The following is a 16855-nucleotide window of genomic DNA, read 5'->3' as shown; positions in this document are numbered from 1 at the left end:
GGCGGTCCCCTCTCCTCCTCAGTTTAGTTTACAGAGTATAAAAAGGGAACCGCAAAAGCTTTAGTATTAATTCTTATTCAGCAAAATATCTTAAAAACTCTATACAACCATTATTTGTGAATTAAAGAAAGGGCTGTGCATAATCAGGGAGGGTTGTAAATGGGTGCTGTCGTGGACTCATTAAAAGAGCATTACCGGTGAGTAATCCGGCTTTTTACCCTTCGCCACGACAGCACCCCACATGAGAGACTTTCAGAGAGTAATTACTCGGGTGGGATAACTGTACTAAGCACAGCTCTACCAAAGGTCAAATCAGACGATGAAGATAGATCAAGTCTATAATGGTTGTAAAAGGTAGAAGGTGTAGACCAAGTTGCGGCCTTACATATTAGATGGATCGGGACATCCGCTTGTTCCGCCCAGGAGGAAGCCATGGCTCGTGTTGAGTGCGCTTTAATACCCACTGGAGGAATCTCGCCTTTCGATGTATAGGCCAAGCAGATAGCATCTCTGATCCACCGAGATATGGTAGCTCTCGTGACCCCATGTCCTTTCTTGCGGCCCTGAAAGGAGATAAACAGAGCCCTACTCTCCCTCCATGTTTGACACCTTTCTATATAAGTCAGGATGGCTCTTCTGACATCTAAGGTGTGGAACTTCTGTTGTTCAGGGGTTACAGGAGAATCAAAAAAGGAAGGGAGAAATATTTCCTGTGACCTGTGGTAGGTGGATGCTACCTTAGGGAGGTATGAGGGGTCTGGTTTTAGGACTATTCGGTCATGGAATATCAGTAAGAATGGTGGGTCTACTGATAGGGCCTGGATGTCACTAACACGTCTGGCTGAGGTCAGGGCTACCAAGAGGGCTACCTTATATGTGAGGACATTTAGAGGTATAGAATCTAGAGGCTCAAATGGGGAGCTGGTTAAGGCTTCTAGCACTAGATTTAAATCCCACGGAGGTAGACGGGGAATATGTACTGGGTTACTCCGTTCACAAGACTTAATGAATCTGGAGACCCATCTATCAGCGGCTATATTATATCCATATAAGGCTCCTAACGCTGATATCTGGACTCTTAAGGTGTTCACTGATAGTCCTAATTCTCTACCTTTTTGTAGGAACTCTAGAATAGGTGTTATCGGAACCTGTTTAGTGAATGGTACTGTATGAAAGTCTAAGAATTTTTTCCATACCCTGCTATATATCAGGGTGGTAGATCTTTTCCTACTTAGTAGCAGGGTGTTTACTAGTTGTTCTGAGAAACCCCTTGAAGTTAATAATTGCCGCTCAAGTTCCACGCCGTCAAGTGAAGCCCTTTCACTTGCGGGTGGAAAAACGGCCCCTGGAACAGTAGTTCCTTGTCCAATGGAAGAATCCATGGATCGGATAGACACATGCTCTGGAGGCAGGAGAACCACGGTCTTTTTGGCCAGAAGGGTGCAATGAGGATTACCCTTGCTTGCTCCCTCCTGATCTTCCTGATCACTAGCGGAATCAGAGACATTGGAGGAAAGGCGTACGCCAGTTTGAAGTTCCAAGGATGGTGTAGAGAGTCCAGCATGTCTGGGTGATCCATGGAGTTCAGGGAAGCGAATCTTTCTACCTGTCTGTTGCCTCTTGTGGCAAATAGATCTATCTGAGGCACTCCCCATGCTTTTGTTATTAGTCTGAACACGGCTCTGTTTAAGGACCATTCTCCCTGGCGCAGCCTGTTTCGGCTGAGGTAGTCCGCTTTGGTATTCTCTATGCCTCTGATGTGTAGGGCTGTTAGGGACGCAAGATGAGCCTCTGCGAACTGGAAGATCTCTCCTGCGATGGTCATCAGACTTCCTGACCGTGTACCGCCCTGGCGGTTTACATAGGCCACTGTGGTGGAGTTGTCTGAGAAAACTCTTACATCTGCTCCTTGGATCTGTGGAAGAAAATAATTTAAGGCTTTCCCTACTGCTGTTAACTCTTTCCAATTTGATGAACATGATGATTCTGACTGATTCCAGGTATCCTGGACTATATCATCCTCCATATGTGCACCCCATCCCGTAGGGCTGGCGTCTGTAGTAATTATTCTGGATGGATCTATTATCCATGGTACACCCCCTGAAAGGTGTCCCATATCTAGCCACCAGGATAGAGATTCTATGACATCTCTAGAGAGAGTTAGTTTACTCTCTAGGTGTCCTACCCGTCCCTGGGCTGACAGTACTTCGAACTGTAATTGGCGGGTATGAAATTGAGCCCATGGTACAGCCGGGATACATGAGGACAATGATCCCAGTAAGGACATAGCCTTCCTTAGTGTCATGTAGGGGTTCTTTATCGCTTCTGACACCTTTGACTGTATAGTCCTTTTCTTTGAATGCGGGAGGAAGCTTTTTTGACTTACTGAGTCTAGCTGGATCCCTAGAAACATTTGAGTAGTGTCTGGATTCAGCCTGGACTTTTCGAAGTTGATAATCCAACCCAACTCCTGCAGGGATGAGATTGTGTTAGATAACCGCAATTTACATTGAGCTACAGAATTCCCTACTACTAGAAAGTCATCCAGGTAGGGTATTATTAAAGTGTCCCGTTGGCGTAGATGAGCCATTACCTCTAACATCACTTTTGTAAAAATGCGGGGGGCCATAGAAAGCCCAAATGGCATTGCCACATATTGGAAGTGACGAACCTGTCCCTCCAGGATGACCGCTACTCTTAGATACTGCTGGTGTTCGGCATGTATTGGAAGATGATAGTATGCATCTTTTAGGTCTATCCCGGCCATGACACACCTAGGGAACAAAAGCTTGATGGTAGAACTAATGGATTCCATTTTGAAAGTGTGGTTACTTAAAAAGGAATTTAGTTTTTTGAGGTTTATGATGGTTCTGAATGAACCATCCGGTTTATTGATCAAGAATAAAGGGGAATAGAACCCCCTCCCTTCTTGATCCCGGGGAACTTCTATCAATACTTTTTTAGATAGAAGCGATAGGATCTCTGATTCCAGAGCTTCTTGTTGTTGTTGACCTCTCGGAGATGTTACAATAAAAGAATCCCAAGGGATTCTATCAAATTCTAACTTTGAATCCATTCCCAATAATGTCCAGAATCCAAGGACTAGATGTTATTAATTTCCATTTAGAAGAGAAATACTTCAATCTACCGCCCACTTCATAATTAACGGTACTTGTTGCGTTTTTGGTTATAGGATCCGGAAAACAGAGCACCTTTTTGTTTTGGATCCTTTGCCTCCCAGCGCTCCCTTTGCTCAGTAGGTTTATTCCTGGTGAAGGGGCGTCTCCTGAAAGCTCTCCTGTAAGAGGGAAGGTACTGGTTAGGGAAGCCTTTCTTCCGCTCTCCTGCTTTATTTAAGAGCTCGTCCAGAGCTTTCCCAAATAGGAACTCACCCTGGCAGGGGATCGCGCAAAGTTTTGCTTTGGCCTGTGCGTCCCCTTTCCAATTCTTCAACCAGAGTGCTCGCCGTGCTGTGTTTACTAGGCCGGCTGACCTGGCTGTTAGGCGTAGTGAATCTACCGACGCATCTGCTAGAAATGCTACTGCGTCTTTCATTAGAGGGATTTTCGACAGAATTGTATTCCTCGAAGCTCCCCCTCTAATTTGTTCCTCCAGCTGCTCTGTCCATACTAGCAGTGACCTTGCAGTGCAGGTGCTAGCAATGGCTGGCCTGAATGCCCCCGTATTTGCCTCCCATGACCTCTTAAGTAAGGCTTCTGCCTTTCGGTCTAACGGATCCGTTAGAGTCCCTGAGTCCTCCACAGGCAAGACCGACTGTTTAGAAGTTGAAGCCACTGCCGCATCAACTTTTGGAATTTTTTGCCAGGAACTAAGTTCTTCGTCACTGAAGGGGTAGCGTCTTTTAGCAGAGGATGGCAAGAATCCTCTTGTATGTTGTTTTTCCCACTCTTTCTTAACCAGCTCCTTAATTGTGGGTATGGTGGGGAAGGACCTTCGTTTTCTTTGTCCTAATCCCGCGAACATGATGTCCTGCGCTGACTTCTTTCCCTTCTCATCTGGGCACCCCATCGTGCTCCTGACGGCTTTAATTAAACTGTCTACGCTACTATTTGGTAGACAAAGCCCTCCTTCATATTCTGATGAACTTTGCTGGGACTCCTCTTCATCAGAGGATTTTTGCACTACCTCTGACTCCGAGCTTACTGGAGATCGGGACCTGCTGGGCTGGCGGGTACTGGTGCTACTTGTATGGGCCAGACCTTGCATCTCTTCACGAATTATGGCTCTAACGTCAGACGGGGTCATTACGTTTTCTTGCCGTAAGGTCAGTACGATGCACTCTGCACATAACCTCTTAGTATATGAGTCCGGGAGGGGTTGCAAGCATAAGGCACATTCTTTGTGTTTGGTTTTATGTGTCCTTTTCTTAGTCTAGAGGAAGGGGATATAGGAGGAACATATATCAGCATATGGGAAGAGATTCTTTTAAAACTCACCCAGTGAAGCTGACAGGTACCGGTTCTGGAGGCGGATTCTTGGCTGAAAGACCTTTCTGTCTGGTGGCAGATCGCTTTTCCTGGGATCGATCTCCACTTTTGGTGCTGCTCCTGGCGCTTGTCTCCTTACTGGGAGACTGCTCTGTTGCAGACAAGTGCGCTACATCGGCCGGTGAAGCCATACTTACACACACCGGCCGACGCTAGTGCTGCACTTTTAAATCTGGCGCCGAATCTCCTGCCTCCCCGGACCCAACCCGGAAGTGCTCCAGCGACTTCCGGGTTAGACGCGCCGCTCCTCCTTACCATGCGGCGGCTGCTGGATAAGAAGCCGGCCGCTGAGCGCGCGCGTCCTCATGGATCCGGGCGGCCCAGCGGTACCGAACCCGGACCATGGAGACGATCAGACGAGGGGGGAGGCTGCAAACAGTGGCTCCCCCGCCGCTGCTTCTGGCACCGCAGCCCCTGCCGTTCCACCAGAGACTGACGCAGGCGGGTGCATGGCCCAGGAATCCTTTTTGGACTGCAGGTACTTCGGGGTTCCCATAGAAACAGGAAACCTAAACTGAGGAGGAGAGGGGACCGCCTCCTTTTATTCTGTAGGTTTCCTGTTCCTATGGGCGGATCCCTCTCTCTCATGTGGGGTGCTGTCGTGGCGAAGGGTAAAAGTAAGCGCGCCCCCCAGTCCCGTGTGTGAAAAGTGCTGCTGTAAAGCTGGCAGCGCTGTTCAAGCACCATGTATTTCCTTCAGGAAATGCCCATCTAGTTATGTATACCCCTCCTCACATGTAAAGCGCCATGGAATAAATGGCGCAATAATAATAAATCATAATAATAATAATGACTACAATCGTGCAGCCAGGATCTGATTCATGCTCCCGCAGTTTGGATGGCATGAAGCTACTGAACAGTTCTCTTCACAAATTACTGGGATATTTTCGACCATCAACTTTGGATGATTTTTCCGTTATTTAACCCACAAATCTGCTAGAGCTACTATGTGCTTCCAGATCTGTCGGTCAGCAAGCTGCCTACTTGTTCTGCTGTATGTATGATTACTTGGGGTTGGTACAACCTGTCATGTACTTATCAAGGTGTTATATACTGTACACTACATCTTATATTCCCTTTTTAATACATTTGGAGGCCATCCTCTTTGGAACATTAGGTTTTGCCGTATTTTCTTCCATATGATGCCATATTATAAAGTTATTACATGTCTAATATGGCATTTCATGGAGCATTCAATAATTTATGCAGCATCTAACAAGAAAGTCTCTGTATGATTTCTATGGATTCATCAGGCACCTAAAGAAGTCTATAGGTCTACAGCTTGTAAGTTATAAAGCGCCATAATATGGCCGTCTGTATGAGCACATAGTAATATCATAATACTGCTACACTGGCGTATATAGCACCAACTCGGGTATTGAGAAATTAAGGTATACAGTGGTTTGCGAAAGTATTCACTCCCTTTGAGATTTTTCATGTCTCGCTACCTCACAACTGTTATTTTTGAGAGTTTGCATCAGTTCATGTAAAGATACCTATAACTGTGAACATTTGTTTTTCTTTTTATTGTGAAACAAACAACAAATAGGACAAAAGAACTGAAAACTTCAGTGCGCATAACTATTCACCCCCTCTAAAGTCAGTACTTTGTAGAGCCTCCTTTTGCAGCAATTACAGCTGCAAGTCACTTTGGATAAGTCTCCATGAGCTTTTTACATCTTGCCACTGGGATTTTTGCCCATTTCTCAATGCAAAATTGCTCCAGCTCCTTCAAGTTAGATGGTTTTGTCTGGTGAACAGCAATCTTCAAGTCTGACTACAGATTCTTAATTGGATTAAGGTCTGGACTTTGACTAGGCCACTCCAAAACATTTAAGGTACCGTCACATTAAGCGACGCTGCAGCGATATCGACAACGATGCCGATCGCTGCAGCGTCGCTGTGTGGTCGCTGGAGAGCTGTCACACAGACAGCTCTCCAGCGACCAACGATGCCGAAGTCCCCTGTGACGGGGTGTACGGCAGAGCAGGAAGGGACAACAGGCCAAGGGATGATTCAACAGATTTATTATCAAGAACGCTGGAACAACACATGCAGGTAGATCTACAGAGTCCACAATTAGTCCAACGGAACCGGTTCGGGGGCACCTCCTGATAATCCTTGTGCCAGCTAACAATACAATAGTCCACACGAGTCCAAACGATCACAAAACAATCCCTCGAACGACGAGATATGTCCTCAGCTCAAGTCTCGCCCCGTTCGCTTCCACAGTCACAGATGTACGTGGGGTCTTGCCTCAGCTAAGAATCCCCACTCCTTCTCCTTCCAAAGTCAACTCACATCTGATCTCAAAATAAGAATGGATTGTCTGAGCTCCTGGGATCCGCCCATGAAGGGGGTAGGGGTCACACCTTCTATTCAATGGCTGAGTCCACCAGAAGATTCCCGACTAGTCGGCTCCGTAGTATGTACATTTGACTAGCCACCTGCTGTGAGGAAGAATGGCTATTCCTTCCTAATGATGTTGACAAAGCTTAATTACATTATAGCTTAGGGCTGCAAGTATTGGGGGAAGGAGACATTGTTACAGATTAACTCAAAGCACAAGAATATAAATATATTACAGCTAATAGAAACCAGAGAACAGTTACATATATCAAATGGCATATTATTCAAATACAGGACAGGGCAAAAGTACAGATCATGACAATCCCTTCCCCTCCCAATTTGTGTACGTACTAGGGACCTCTACAGGTCGCTGGTTAAGTACACACAGGCAGAGCGTAACTTACATGTGGCTTCATGCAGCCACGAATTGGCATCTTAGCTCTCCCACATCATTGCCCAGGAGAACATCTGCAGGCAGACCTCCCATTACCCCAACCAAACATCGCCTGACCCCAAAACCAAAGTTCAGATCCACAGTGGCTGTGGGAATAGTCCTCCAATGTCCACCAGCCAGTTCAATAACAATCCCAGGTCCTCTATGGATTACCTCAGGCCGAACCACTCGGGGATCAGCCAGTGTGAGGAAAGCCCCCGAGTCACAAAATCCAATAAGTCTCTGTCCATCCAGCACGACCTCCTGCAAGTGCTTACCTCGATGCGCAGACGTCATCATAGCTGCAGGTCGCACACCATAAACTCCTAGTGGTGCAACATGGGTGGGTGAGGCACTAGGCCAGTCCTCACGTAGTGGTGACACGTCTTCCTCCATGGCACTTGGCTGTACATAATTAATAATACGACTGGGTACAGGATCAATCCTCATTTGAACAGCTGGGCAGGAGGCTTGCAGATGCCCCGGCTGCCCACATCGATAGCATCTGTGCTGGGTCTCACTCCATCCAAGGCGTCCTCTTGGGTGAGGGGTAAGGGAACCTGGAGGCCGGCCCCCACCTGAAGGTGCTGTAGGGGTTTGAGGACGACTCCTCCATGAGCTGGCTGGGCATGAGGCCTGCAGATGCCCCGGATGCCCACAGCCATAACACCTGCGCTCTGCTACTTCCTCTCCTCGTCATATTCCAGAAAACGCAGTAGAAGCAACTGGAGGGACATTTACACGGGTATCAGCATGAGGTGGTGGCTTAGAGGAACGGGGAACAATGGGGACAGAAGAACTGGGGGCCACCGGGGTTGTGGGGCTGGTAGGCCTCTCTCGATCCTCTAACAGAACCCTCCACTGAGGCTTGATGGTGAGAACCTCATCAGCTAGAGCTGCAGCTTCCTCCACAGTGACTGGTCTCCTCTCACGCACCCATTCCCGGATCTCAGCAGGGCACTTGCAGTAAAACTGCTCTTTTAGGATAACCTGGAGAAAGGTCTCCCAGGTTAAGGCCTCCTCTGCTTCCAGCCAGCGATTACATATTTGTTTGAGTCTGTGGGCATACATCTTGAAAGACACTTCCTCATTGCAGGCTAAAGTACGGAACTGAGTCCGGTAAGTGTCTGGCGTCACAGCATAATGTTCTAGAATAGTCAGTTTAATCTCCGCATACTCACAGTTCTCTCGAGGGCCCATGGCTCTATAGGCTGCGGCAGCTTTACCCTCTAAGAGCCCCACCAGATGTCGGACTCGCTCCCTGTCCGGGACTTCCATTAATCGACACTGATGCTCAAAGTCCTGGAAGAAGCTCTCAATGTCGCCTGCAGCCTCATTAAACGGCTTGAAGTCTTTGCGGGACACTCTGGGGAGTTCCCTCATGGTGGGTGCTGGGGTTATAGTCTGTCTGGAGCTTCTAGCTGCTTCCAAAGCGATCTGCCTCTCCAGCAATGCCATCTCCTGAGCTCTGTGAATGGCCTCCCTCTCTCTCTCCTCGGCTCTGTGAATGGCCTCCCTCTCCCTCTCCTGAGCTCTGTGAATGGCCTCTCTCTTATCGTCTATGGTGGCGTCCTTTCCCAGCAATGCCAACTCCTCCTCGTACCACACAACCCACTGACTTTTTTGGGTATTTACCTCCGGCTGCAGTCTTTCCTCCATTTGCTGTGAGGATCCTTCCTCAGCGTCATCTTGCAGGCGAACTCCTTCCAAAGCCGCAATTAGCTGCTCCTTGGAGAGTCCTTTAAAACGGACTCCTACTTCACGGGCCTTTGATTGTAGGCTCCCCAAAGTCCAGTTCTGGTACTCTGTGGTGCTGGTTCCCGATGTTGGGCCGTTGTCCTCCATTCCTTCTGCTCTGATCCCGCTGCTGCCACCAGTTTGTGACGGGGTGTACGGCAGAGCAGGAAGGGACAACAGGCCAAGGGATGATTCAACAGATTTATTATCAAGAACGCTGGAACAACACATGCAGGTAGATCTACAGAGTCCACAATTAGTCCAACGGAACCGGTTCGGGGGCACCTCCCGATAATCCTTGTGCCAGCTAACAAAACAATAGTCCACACGAGTCCAAACGATCACAAAACAATCCCTCGAACGACGAGATATGTCCTCAGCTCAAGTCTCGCCCCGTTCGCTTCCACAGTCACAGATGTACGTGGGGTCTTGCCTCAGCTAAGAATCCCCACTCCTTCTCCTTCCAAAGTCAACTCACATCTGATCTCAAAATAAGAATGGATTGTCTGAGCTCCTGGGATCCGCCCATGAAGGGGGTAGGGGTCACACCTTCTATTCAATGGCTGAGTCCACCAGAAGATTCCAGACTAGTCGGCTCCGTAGTATGTACATTTGACTAGCCACCTGCTGTGAGGAAGAATGGCTATTCCTTCCTAGTGATGTTGACAAAGCTTAATTACATTATAGCTTAGGGCTGCAAGTATTGGGGGAAGGAGACATTGTTACAGATTAACTCAAAGCACAAGAAAATACATATATTACAGCTAATAGAAACCAGAGAACAGTTACATACATCAAATGGCATATTATTCAAATACAGGACAGGGCAAAAGTACAGATCATGACATCCCCGGGTAACCAGGGTAAACATCGGGTTACTAAGCGCAGGGCCGCGCTTAGTAACCCGATGTTTACCCTGGTTACCAGTGTAAATGTAAAAAAAAACAAACACTACATACTTACATTGCCGTGCCTGTCGCGTCCCTCGCCTTCAGCTTCCCTGCACTGTGTAAGCGCCAGCCCTAAAGCACAGCGGTGACGTCACCGCTGTGCTTTGCTTTACGGCCGGCACTGACACATTCAGTGCAGGAAGCTCTGAGCAGCAGCGCGGACGCCGGGGGACGTGACAGACATCAGAGGGTGAGTATGTACTGTTTTTTTTTTACTTTTACAATGGTAACCAGGGTAAATATCGGGTTACTAAGCACGGCCCTGCGCTTAGTAACCCGATATTTACCCTGGTTACCATTGTAAAACATTGCTGGCATCGTTGCTTTTGCTGTCAAACACGACGATACACGCCGATCTGACGACCAAATAAAGTTCTGGACTTTCAGCAACGACCAGCGATATCACAGCGGGATCCAGATCGCTGCTGTGTGTCAAACACAACGATATCGCTATCTAGGACGCTGCAACGTCACGGATCGTTGTCGTTCTCGTTGCAAAGTCGTTTAGTGTGAAGGTACCTTTACACGTTTCCCCTTAAACCACTCAAGTGTTACTTTAGCATTATGCTTTGGGTCATTGTCTTGTTGGTAAGTGAACCTCTGTCCCAGTCTCACATCACTGACAGACTGAAACAGGTTTTGCTCAAGAATATCCCTGTATTTCCCACCAACCATCTTCCCTTCAACTCAGACTGTTTTCCCCGTCCCTGCTGCTTAAAAACACCCCCACAGCATGATGTTACCCACCACCACCATGTTTCACATGGGGATGGTGTTCCTGGTGAAGTCCGTGCCCAAACAGTAGGTGTTTGATACGGACCCCGAACTTTACTGTTCGGGTTCGTCCATTTCTAATTACAGCCCGTGTTTAAATATTGTTGTAATCCAATTTGGGTGTGAGGCATCAGCACTAAATACGGTAGTCTAAGTTGGAGAAGTGAAGTGAGAAAAAAATACAGGCATAAATTAAATTTATGGGATCAACCAACTAAAAATTGGTATGAGCATATGTACTCAATCCTTTTGCTATGAAACCCCTAAAAATTTCTGTTGAAAGAAATTCCCTTCTTTAGTTACATGCTTAGTGACAGAACATCCACCCTGTGTGTCACATGTCTGTCCGCATATACACTTTACCTTTTCTGAAAGACCACAGAGGCTGCAAAACCACATGAATGCATATGACAGCACAGCAAACACTGGATGTTCTGGCCCCGCTTCTGGTACCCAAAACCAAACTTTTTTTTAACTGTTTGGCCAAACCCGCCGGACCTGAACAGCCAAGGGTCCGCTTATCTCTAGTTCTAATGGAATGTAACAAAATAGGTTAAAAGCCAAGGGGGGTGAATACTTTGGAAATCCACTGTATAATGTCCATCTGAAGCAGCCCAATCTCCTAGTCTGGGAGATGTAGATTTAATACCAAGAATGGGACTGGATGTAACCAAGAGTTTTTGGGAAAGCTTTTCTGCTCACATATTTTAATGTATAAATATATGAGGGGACAGTACAAAGACCTTTCTGATGATCTTTTTAATCATAGACCTGAGACAGGGACAAGGGGGCATCCTCTACGTCTGGAGGAAAGAAGGTTTAAGCATAATAACAGACGCGGATTCTTTACTGTAAGAGCAGTGAGACTATGGAACTCTCTGCCGTATGATGTTGTAATGAGTGATTCATTACTTAAATTTAAGAGGGGACTGGATGGCTTTCTTGAAAAGTATAATGTTACAGGGTATATACACTAGATTCCTTGTTAGGTTAGGCTATAGGTTGAACTAGATGGACGTAAAGTCTTCCTTCAACCTTAATAACTATGTTACTATGTTACATGTGATCCAATCCTTGGCAATAAATGTGTCACACCCTAACACCGCTACCTTCTGAATGTGACCTTAGAAACTTTACTGAATGATTCCACAGCTTTACTCCTTTCTCAGAAATGGTTTTAAAATGGTTAATTTACAGCAATAGAAATATATCTATCAAGCGCTGAAGATTGTAACCACAGCAGCATCCCTACTTGTGAACACATTCTTTGTAAATTGCCTTTCTGTTATTGCCATGAATGAGTGTTAAATCTGGAGATATATAATGCAGAGCAGAGACCATTAACTTCCTTTAATTCAACGTTTAATGTCCGAAATAAAAAGAATTCACACAGAGAAAGTGGGATTTTACTTGCTGTTCTAGGAAATGCATCTCTGCCCTTGCTCTCTCCTCGGAGGTCACAGCGATGCCATCCAATATCTGCAGGTTCTGCAGCCGCACCACTATCAGCTGACGATGGAACATCTTTCGGGAGATCTAAAGAAGCAAATGATACAATAAGCTATGGACTAGAAATGGGAACGTATTATATGGCATTGTGCTGTGATGTAATGTCCACCGTGCAGTGCTGTATATCGGAGACAATGGATATGTTGAATTGAGCTTCCTGATTTATAGATGCTGCAGTGGCTATATATACAGCTGTATTACGGTTCCATACAACCTCGACTATGGTGCATTATTGTACTTCTGCAAGCCTTCAATCTTTTAGAAATTTTTCTGTCCGATTCCAATCAAATTCTCAGGATTTTTATTTGTTTTTTTTTTTAAAGAAAAGAGCTCTGCTAGATCTATAGCAAAACTGCACCAAGCAGTCCACTAAGTGACACATCACTGGAATCAGGCTCTCTGCACCTTACATCATACTGCCCTCAGAGTACATAGCAAAAAAACCTACTGACACATTCCCTTTAATGTAGCAGGTCTGACACAGCACACTGCAGATTGTTAGTGCACCATGTCCACCCTAGTAAACAGCCCCCAAGAGTACACATTGACATATTTGTAAATAGCAGGAAAAAAATAGCATCAGATTTCACTTTCCTAAATGTTACTGCGAGAAAACAAAGTGAGGTTTAGATAGTTTGTAATACAGTGGCCTATGGTGGATGGACGCCACGCCATCCATAAACGCAGTGGTTACTGTTCGCATATATCTCATAAAAGTATACACTCAACAGTAAGCGAAAATTAAATGTGAACTTTGAGTAAAACATGCAGGATTTGTTAGCAAGTTGCATGTGAACTTTACCTTAAAATGCTTCAGATGTGGGAAATTGCCGTATCTATGCGTGGTGCTGGGTATAAGCTCGGGGTCAGACGGCCATAGGAAAACTCGAGCCAGTCACGTCTCTGAATTGCATACATGGCTGGCTCCTGGTGCAGCTTCGCGCGCTCTTCTCTATATTGGAGGAGTGCAGGAGCTGTCTGACTTTTACATGCGCGAGTCTGGTCCATAAATCGGACATAAGTAGTGCATGCTGGGAGTTTAGCCATGGAGACAGTACCTCTGCCTGCACAGACGGAGGCGTGTACCAACCATTACCAAGGGGCTCTACTGTACCTCTGCCTGCACAGACGGAGGCGTGTACCAACCATTACCAAGGGGCTCTACTGTACCTCTGCCTGCACAGACGGAGGCATTACCAAGGATCTCTGTAGATCCTTGTCAGCTGGATCAGTGAATTGATGTCTCGTTCATTTTTTGCATACAGCTTGATGTCATCCACGTACAGGAGGTGGCTGATGGTGCTTCCACTCTTGAACTTGTCCAGTCCAGTTCTTCATGTTCTTGATTCGCTGTTGGATGTCTGCTTCTGTAATGGTGACTGCTTCTTGCTCTAGGTGGTTGCAATGTTTTATTCTCAGATGTGTTTTTTCCTTTTCCCATATGTTCCTCAAGTATTGTTCAGTCTCTGCTATTGATATTTAGTTTATCTAAGATCTTCTGTTTCAGATCAGCTGCAGTGCTCTCTAGTTGCAGGATTGGATCAGGATCTTCAGGGGGTTGCACTTCTTGTTCTTCCAGGCTTCATGTGGGTGGATCTGCAGTGCAGTTGATCCATCTCAAGTTGTGATAATAGCTTTCTCTATATTGAAACGTTGGGTGACTAGTTTCTCAGTCAGTGGACATGCAGGTCTTGTATCCATCCAGGGTTTCCTCATATGCCTCATACAGTTGTGCTCAAAAGTTTACATAGCCCGGCAAAATTTTTGCCTTCTTGGCCTTTTTTCAGGGAATATGAATGATAACACAAAAACTTTTTCTTCACTCATGGATAGTGGTTGGGTGAAGCCATTTATTGTCAAACTACTGTGTTTTCTCTTTTTAAATCATAATGACCGGAGGCGTGTACCAACCATTACCAAGGGGCTCTACTTTACCTCTCTCAGCACATAAGGAGGCATATACCAACCATTACCAAGGTGCTCTACTGTACCTCTGCCTGCACATACGGAGGCATGTACCAACCATTACCAAGATGCTCTACTGTACCTCTGCCTTCACATACAGAGGCATGTACCAACCATTACCAAGATGCTCTACTGTACCTCTGCCTGCACATACAGAGGCATGTACCAACCATTGCCAAGATGCTCTACTGTACCTCTGCCTGCACATACAGAGGCATGTTCCAACCATTACCAAGATGCTCTACTGTACCTCTGCCTGCACATACAGAGGCATGTACCAACCATTACCAAGGGGCTCTACTGTACCTCTGCCTTCACATATGGAGGCATGTACCAACCATTACCAAGGTGCTCTACTGTACGTCTGCCTGCACATACAGAGGCATGCACCAACCATTACCAAGGTGCTCTACTGTACTTTTCACAGCACATATGGAGGCATGTACCAACCATTACCAAGGTGCTCTACTGTACCACTCCCAGCACATACGGAGGCATGCACCAACCATTACCAAGGTGCTCTACTGTACCTCTGTTTGAACATACGGAAGCATGTACCAACCATTACCAAGGTTCTCTACTGTACCTCTGCCTGCACATCCGGAGGCATGCACCAACCATTACCAATGTGCTCTACTGTACCACTCCCAGAACATACGGAGGCATGCACCAACCATTACCAAGGTGCTCTACTGTACCTCTCACAGTACATACGGAGGCATGCAACAACCATTACCAAGGTGCTCTACTGTACCTCTGCTTGAACATACGGAGGCATGTACCAACCATTACCAAGGTGCACTACTGTACCTCTGCTTGAACATACGGAGGCGTGTACCAACCATTACCAGGGTGATCTACTGTCTGTACCTGTGCCTGCACATACGGAGGCATGTACCAACCATTACCAAGGGGCTCTACTGTACGTCTGCTTAAACATACGGAGGCGTGTACCAACCATTACCAAGGTGCTCTACTGTACCTTTGCCTGCACATACGGAGGCATGTACCAACCATTACCAAGGTGCTCTACTATACCTCTGCCTGCACATACGGAGGCATGTACCAACCATTACCAAGGTGCTCTACTGTACCTCTGCCTTCACATATGGAGGCGTGTACCAACCATTACCTAGGTGCTCTACTGTACCTCTGACAGCACATACGGAGGCGTGTACCAACCATTACCAAGGTGCTCTACTGTACCTCTGCCTTCACATACGGAGGCGTGTACCAACCATTACCAAGGTGCTCTACTGTACCTCTGCCTGCACATACGGAGGCATGCACCAACCATTAACAAGGTGCTCTACTGTACCTCTGCCTGCACATCCGGAGGCATGCACCAACCATTACCACTGTGCTCTACTGTACCACTCCCAGAACATACGGAGGCATGCACTAACCATTACCAAGGTGCTCTACTGTACCTCTCACAGTACATACGGAGGCATGCAACAACCATTACCAAGGTGCTCTACTGTACCTCTGCTTGAACATACGGAGGCATGTACTAATCACTACCAAGGTTCTCTACTGTACCTCTGCCTGCACATACGGAGGCATGTACCAACCATTACCAAGGTGCTCTACTGTACCTCTGCTTGAACATACGGAGGCGTGTACCAACCATTACCAGGGTGATCTACTGTACCTGTGCCTGCACATACGGAGGCATGTACCAACCATTACCAAGGGGCTCTACTGTACCTCTGCCTGCACATATGGAGGCATGTACCAACCATTACCAAGGGGCTCTACTGTACCTCTCTCAGCACATAAGGAGGCATGTACCAACCATTACCAAGGTGCTCTACTGTACCTCTGCCTGCACATACGGAAGCATGTACCAACCATTACCAAGGTGCTCTACTGTACCTCTGCCTGCACATACGGAGGCAAGCACCAACCATTACAAAGGTGCTCTACTGTACCTCTGCCAGCACATATGGAGGCATATACCAACCATTACCACGGTGCTCTACTGTACCTTTCTCTGCACATACGGAGGCATGTACCAACCATTTCCAAGGTGCTCTACTGTATCTCTGAATTTTCAGACACAGGCATTCAGAACTTTTATTTTTTTGTCAAAATCCATATGAATCTGACAGAAATTTGTAGCAAGTACTAACAGCCAGAAAACAAATAAAATCATCACTATATTCCTAAAGAAGGTAAAGGTGACTAGCAGTAGAGGATACTTACTGGGTTCCCGGAGATGGAAAGCTCTTGTAGTGTAGGAACTGCCTCCAGTTTTTCCACTTCTGACACTTCCTGTTTAAAAATATGTAGCAAAGATTTACTATAGTTACATGTACATTCATGGGTACACATGTTCACTCACTATACCCTTAGTGCCGCTTACATGTGGCTGTAAAACACTGAATATGCCAAGCTACCTATTCACTTTTCCCAGCGCTATTTTTTCCATCAAAAAATGCAAGATGCAGATATAAACTCAATATCCCCGGCCTCCTGAATGACCAAACAATCAAAACTCACTAAACGTGCTTTGACATGGAAGCCCACCTATTGCACATCTGCCTCTGGCCTGAACCAGGCGTAACATAGGATCAGTTTTGCTTGGATTGCTTAAAAGGGCTGTCCAGGCTTGGAGTACAAATCTG

At 46.5% G+C, this 16855-nt stretch overlaps 2 protein-coding genes across 3 annotated transcripts in view; both read right to left on the bottom strand.

Annotated features, from left to right (window-relative positions):
* The window catches only part of LRRC9 (leucine rich repeat containing 9), a 327268-nt gene that overhangs the window by 150230 nt on the left and 160183 nt on the right, over window positions 1–16855 (bottom strand). For both annotated transcript variants that reach the window (XM_077265244.1, XM_077265252.1), the window contains exons 29-30: window positions 16434–16502; window positions 12162–12287 (exon numbers count right to left, since the gene is read on the bottom strand). In XM_077265244.1, coding sequence (XP_077121359.1) covers window positions 12162–12287; window positions 16434–16502 — 195 coding nt within the window. The remainder of the gene's footprint in view (window positions 1–12161; window positions 12288–16433; window positions 16503–16855) is intronic.
* On the bottom strand, window positions 3054–5112 carry LOC143794011 (uncharacterized). The gene is made up of 2 exons (XM_077280928.1): window positions 3393–5112; window positions 3054–3298 (listed from the first exon to the last, which is right to left on the bottom strand). The coding sequence occupies exons 1-2, from the start codon at window positions 4264–4266 to the stop codon at window positions 3054–3056; spliced, it is 1119 nt and encodes a 372-aa protein (XP_077137043.1). The 5' UTR covers window positions 4267–5112.

The sequence above is a fragment of the Ranitomeya variabilis genome, chromosome 1 (assembly GCF_051348905.1).
Source record: "Ranitomeya variabilis isolate aRanVar5 chromosome 1, aRanVar5.hap1, whole genome shotgun sequence".
In the NCBI taxonomy this organism is placed as follows: domain Eukaryota; kingdom Metazoa; phylum Chordata; class Amphibia; order Anura; family Dendrobatidae; genus Ranitomeya; species Ranitomeya variabilis.
Note: the sequence above shows the minus strand (reverse complement) of the source record. Positions and strands in the feature narration are given on the sequence as shown.

What these genes read in the sequence shown, in the direction of transcription:
- LOC143794011 (XM_077280928.1), bottom strand. Translation starts at nt 4,266, where the DNA reads ATGACCCCGTCTGACGTTAGAGCCATAATTCGTGAAGAGATGCAAGGT. An exon ending in TTGCGCGATCCCCTGCCAGG is followed by an intron (nt 3,299 to 3,392) that starts GTGAGTTCCTAT and finishes TCCCTCTTACAG; the next exon opens with GAGAGCTTTCAGGAGACGCC.